Below are 6,000 nucleotides of genomic sequence, written 5' to 3'. Positions count from 1 at the left end.
CACTTTGATTATGCATGTGGTGAACTTTTTCCTGGTGTTTTATTTAGAGGAACAGTATCACATGCATGTTTATGTGGGGATGTTTATGTTGTGAGCCCATACGTAGTGACCCAGAGGAGTCATGTAGATGTTGAAGAGCGTCAGGCTGAGCGAGAAGCCCTGAGGGACTCCGCAGATTAGTTTTCATGCTTCAGAATAGTAAGGGAAGGCATGGTGACGGTTTGGGTTCTTAGGGTGAGGAAGGATCAGATCCAATTTTATGGAATGTCCTTGGATGCCTGCTTCATGGAGTGGTCAAAATAGAATGAGATGGGAGACGGTGTCGAAGGATGCTGATAGCTGCTGAGGGCTGTGGTTTCCCCCTTGTCGAGGATCATCCGGATGTCATCCTTTGCTGCTATTAGTACGGGTTCTGTGCTGTGGTCTAAATCTTGATATTCTTGTGTTGAGAAGCTGGTGTTTGGGGAGGTGATCAGAGAGGCACTCGGCTACTTTAAAGGATTGACATATTGTACATCAAGAGTAAGTACACATTGTTTACATTAGATGAGCTAAACACAAATTTTATACATTAGATGAGCTATGATTAATTAATTTTCCTTTTAATGCAAAAGTAAATCCTGGCATGGGGAATTGCAGACTATTGGAAAGAAATTACCTCCACATGCCTACAATATTTTTATTTGTATATAACACTCACTATCAATAAGCATTATTCATTTTTCATGTGTCTTCAGAGGTTTTCTGTATCTACTGCCAGCGCAGATTAATACGTTGTTTGCTTTGAAATTCCTATGATCTGGTACAGGAAACAAATACGGTTGAGCACTGCATGCACTGTAGGTTTATGGTTTTTTGGGGGAGGGGTAGGTCAACCACCGTCATGGCATAGACATAGAGAAAGTGCTTATTTGCATATCATTGGTCTGTGTCAAAGTGAGTGAAACACAATAAAATTGAATGCACTCAGGGGAAATATACAGTGTTGTCTGAGAATTCGCTTCACTGCTTATTTTTCTGCAATCCTACAACGGTTATGGAAATAGTGTATGTCTTCACGGCATTGAAGATAATTATCTGCACATGGCTATATTTTTCTCACTATCTGTGATACTCTGACATAAATGATAGTATAATCAGTTGTTAATTTGTAGAAAAATAGGTGTCAGGGCCTAAGGTATTTCTCAAGTGGCTACTGTCACTTGCACCACCCACTGCCTCTGCCAGCTCTACCAAATGGCATCATACCGTTTCAGGTGTGACCATTTGGAGTATTCCAGGTCACACAAAGTTGTGAGAACATCTTAGATTCACTTGTATTATATTTGTTTTACTGTACATCGAATTGATAAATGTTCTGCCAATGTATCTGTGCTCAGAAATAGGCAGCACCACCTTGTGCTGGGCTGTCACAAACAGGTGCTGATGTTAAGAATTAAGGGGCCCATTATGATGTCAGTGGGACCGACACCGACGGCACATTGGTGTCGGTCCCACCGGCATTTTAAGTAACAGTCAGATCGCCGCATTACAATGCGGTCGGTCCGACAACATGTGTGATGAACCGACTGCTGCAGATCTGACGGGCTCAAGGAGTCCGTCAGCCCTGCAGTCAGAATGTAATCCCTAAAAGGAGGTTACAGGAGGGATTACAATGGCCCTTTCCGACGGCCTTTCAATGGCAGTTCGACCGCTATTGAAGGCTGTCAGAAACGGACTTTGCCTCCGTGGCCTCTGCTATGAGGCCAGGGGGACACCACGAACATCTATGCCCCATGCCACAGGGGGCAGGGATGTTTAAAAACATGCCTTTTGGCATTGGGGCTTGTCCTGTGGGCATTTTCTGGGCTGCAGCACAAGCCTCAATGCAAAAAGGCATGTTTCCAACCGCCTCCACGGCAGTTGGATCCTAATTAGGTGGTCAGGACTTGCCAACTACCTGTCGGGCAGTCACTTTACTGCATCGATGCCGGTCAGATGTTCGTCCGACTGGCATCGTAATTAGGGCCTAAGTGCCGTTTCTGAACTCCGGCAACCACTGGTACGAATTACGCACGTATTGTACACCAATGGTCGATATTCTGTGTCACCGAAAGGCACAACTTTGCACATTAAATGGAAAATGTGTATTGATGGGAAATGGTCAGTGTTAAAATTATGTGATTCTATCGCATATTTAGTTAATTTTAGAGTGCTTCAGGTTTTGTTGTACCAGCCAAAACAGTGGTGCAAGAGAAACGAAAACAAAAATACTCATGTGAGGCTGCATGCCGGAACAACGCTAACCATATTATCTGATCAGGTGTGATTATTCATGATTTTGTGGAGCTTTAATGCTGATTGTGGGATTTATTTTTCACAATAATATATGAGAAACTAATTGCCCATATTTTATTAATGTAATATGTATTTCAGTGTCATAAAACAACAGTGGTGCATTTCATGATTGTTGTTGTGAGACATTTACTAACATGAACACAATGTCAGGTTGCACGAAAGAACGCATACATGTGAGACATGAAATATTCAAAGGCTATCCTCAATCCAATCTGGAGAAGATCTGGGTGTTTGCTATGCTTATTACACTATAAAAACCTTGTTCAAAGTCTATCACTGTGTCATCAGGACCAATACACCAATTAGTTGTGAGAATACATTACCCAAAATGCCTATCTGTGAATTGCATCTTAGGCATTGGTCCCAGACACTGCTGATTCAGGCACCAGCATTTCATCCAGGTGGTCCAGTAGCCCTATAATGTACAGAAATGCCAAACCTCCTCACTCCCTAAGAACACTTCCTGCTCATCACTGCTCAAGCTGCCTTGACTCCTGCTTCTTGTTCTTTGTCTTCACCACCTTCTAGTTCAGAAACCAATCTCAATCAAAAGGTGCACTTTAAGGATTTAGGGTCTCTTTTAGAGTGTGATTGATAGAATACTCGATCACAAATGTGGCGGATGTCTTATCCTTCATGTATTACACGTGCATTATAGCATACAGCACTTGTAATATGGCAGACGACAAATCCATCATGTTTTGAAACCTCTAAATAAGCCCATTCATATACCTTCTATGGTCACCTTAACCCCACCAGCATCCTACCAAAACTTTGTTAACAGGGGACCAATTCTAATGTCACCTTATGTGCGCTCTCTAGCAAAGCCCTTTAAACTATATTTCTGTATTGATACTGAGTGGATTTATGCACAGGTCTACTTCGATTATTGCAACCACTATGGAATAGGGGTAAAAACACTGGCACATGGATCAGTAAAGTATGAGATGGTTGACACAAGAGCAAAATTTAGTTTCCTGACAGCGCTTTTCCTCTTTGAAGATATTAACTTGAAGCATGATGTGCACGTTGACTATAGATCATAAGGTTTATCAATCATAGTGATTAGCGTGGGATCAAAGAAAACTTGTATGGGCGGGGTACATTCCCCAAAAATATTCCTATTGGGCGTTCATCAAGTTCCTCAGGGGTGGTGAGTGGTTTCAATGTGAAGTTTTGCAGGATGGTGGTCAAGTAGATGAACAGATCCATGGTTGCCAGATTTTCTCCAGGGCAAATGCGTTTACCTGTAGTGAAATAAATAAAGTGTAAAGGATTGGGCATCCCACATGTTACAGTAATGAAATGAAAATTAAACTTTTAGAGTGCTCTACTACTCAAGAGTGTCTAGGGAGACAGGTCACAAATGTATGCAGAAATAAGCTTGGCTATGCGTCATTCAAGGACAAATCTTGATCATATGACTACACTAACCTTAAAAGCGAGTGTGAGGTATTATTTCTACCAGCATAATAGTTACGTAACTCAGTAAATTTGACTTGGTCAGGTTTATATGGCTGGAAAATAACATCTTCCACATGAGTATGACTTTCTATACCTATTCTACATCACAATGTATAGATTTAAACCTACAAATTAAGGAGATGGGTTTAAGATTGTGCAATGAATAAAGTCCTCTTGCAGACATTTAGTATGAGATACAGGTGACAGAGGAAGATGGACAAAGCCTAGTACTTCTCCCACAAAGTCATAAAACTTTGCCCTGATGAAGGTGGAAGAAGATTCCTGACTTCACCTAAAATGAAGTTAAGCCCACTCTGCCAACTGAAGGTGACAATTTTCTGAAGAAGGATATCCTGCCTGCAAACAAAGGTATAGATTAGGAGTTCCCCCTCTTGTTATGCATGTTGTCTTATCATGATATAAAGCTGTAAATAAGTTAACTTAAATTGCCTCTAAATCTAAGGTTGGAGTCCACTATACGGGGACTGGGATCGCCCGCCTGAAAGGCAGTGGTCGCACATCCCCGATTACAATGCGACCACCACCGTGGTGGTCGCATCCTGCAAGTTTAACATTGCAGCGGGTGCTTCTGGCTGCAGCACTCTCCGCAATGCTAAAAAAACATGCTGTACGTTTCCCTGCACTACGTGGCAGGCACCACGTGGTGCCTGCTACCTGGTGCAGGGAAATGTAGGGGATACCATGGGTACCCCCCAGTGCACAACCACCTCCCCCAAACACAATGGGGGCCCGCAAAGGGCCCCTGAATCCAATCCCTGACAGTATTTCCATGGCGGTTTCACCACCATGGAGAGACTTGCTTTAAGCAGTATCGTAATTTGGCAGGCGCTGCCTGCTAAGCACCGCCACCATTCTTCGCATGCTGGCCGGGTCCTACAGGCAATCGGAACAATTACCTGTGGCGGACCCGTGGCGGGCGGACTTTGTGTTCGCCAGTACACCGCCCGCCATCATAATATGGCGGGCGGAGAAGTGCTTGGCGATGGTGGTGAAGCCGTCACCAGCAGCCTGCCGGTGGCAGTTTCACCGCCATCGTAATTGGCACCTTTCTTATTCAAGTAAGTCATGAGGGATAACTATGCTATTTTATAAAAAATTAAGAGTTGCCATTCAGCAGACTCTACAAGTTTCAGAAGATAGACATATGATTCTAAAGAGAGAGATTTGAGTAACGCAAGCTGTTCTAAGACAATATTATCAACCATGCTCAAAATCCAACAGCTTTGTCTGATAAAACGAGATGCCTTCTTAACAGTTCATGCAGAAAATCTGATCATTTAAGTCCAATTCAATTCGAATACATTCTTCTTAATTCGATCTTAGTAAAAGATCATAAAAATATGGTGCAAAGACAGAGGTGCCGATTACGATCCGGTAAAAACCGGGTACGAACCGTCGGTCGGAGCGTTTTCCCCGTCCGACTCGTACCCGGTCGTAAAACTTTACAAACATGGAATTACGATTCGCACGGAAACACCATTTCCGTACGAATCGTAAAAAACACCGACCGACGAAAATATACATACGAATGTGATCCGGGAATGCTGTGACGTGACGTCGGGACGCTTTCAGGCAGCGTTTCATGACCCAGGAATTACGATTCGAACCGACAGCAGTCCGGACGGCAATATTTTCACGGCACCCAAAAAGTGCCAGAAAAGCGAAGTACGGCACGGATCGACCAGAGTAGGTGGCCCGGTACGCACCGTACCCCCCGTGTATGTACACCCGTGTACATTCGAGTAGAACCCCCCCGTGTACGTTCGAGTCGAACCCCCCCGTGTACGTTCGAGTCGAACCCCCCATGTATGTACACCCGTGTACGTTCGAGTCGTACCCCCACCCGTGTATGTACGGTGCGTACCCCCCGTGTATGTACAACCGTGTACGTTCGAGTCGAACCCCCCCGTGTACGTTCGAGTCGAACCCCCCGTGTACGTTTGAGTCGAACCCCCCGTGTACGTTCAAGTCGAACGGGGGGGTTCGACTCGAACGTACACGGGGGGGTTCGACTCGAACGTACACGGGGGGGTTCGACTCGAACGTACACGGGTGTACATACACGGGGGGTTCGACTTGAACGTACACGGGGGTTCGACTCGAACGTACACGGGGGGTTCGACTCGAACGTACACGGGGGGGTTCGACTCGAACGTACACGGTTGTACATACACGGGG

The 6,000-nt window shown here is 44.6% G+C and overlaps 1 protein-coding gene across 4 annotated transcripts in view; it reads right to left on the bottom strand.

Annotated features, from left to right (window-relative positions):
- Positions 1-665: 665 nt before the first annotated feature.
- Positions 666-6,000, bottom strand: part of LOC146798510 (cytochrome P450 2F2-like) — a 443,597-nt gene continuing 438,262 nt past the window's right edge. For 3 of the 4 annotated variants that reach the window (XM_085625789.1, XM_085625794.1, XM_085625790.1), the window contains one exon: positions 666-3,584. In XM_085625789.1, the coding sequence (XP_085481915.1) occupies positions 3,403-3,584 (182 nt within the window). In that variant the 3' untranslated portion in view covers positions 666-3,402. The remainder of the gene's footprint in view (positions 3,585-6,000) is intronic. The other variant, XM_085625792.1, reaches the window with a different exon arrangement.

This window comes from Triturus cristatus, chromosome 9 (genome assembly GCF_964204655.1).
Source record: "Triturus cristatus chromosome 9, aTriCri1.1, whole genome shotgun sequence".
NCBI lineage: Eukaryota > Metazoa > Chordata > Amphibia > Caudata > Salamandridae > Triturus > Triturus cristatus.
The sequence above is the reverse complement of the archived record's forward strand: the minus strand, read 5'-3'. Positions and strand labels throughout refer to the sequence as shown.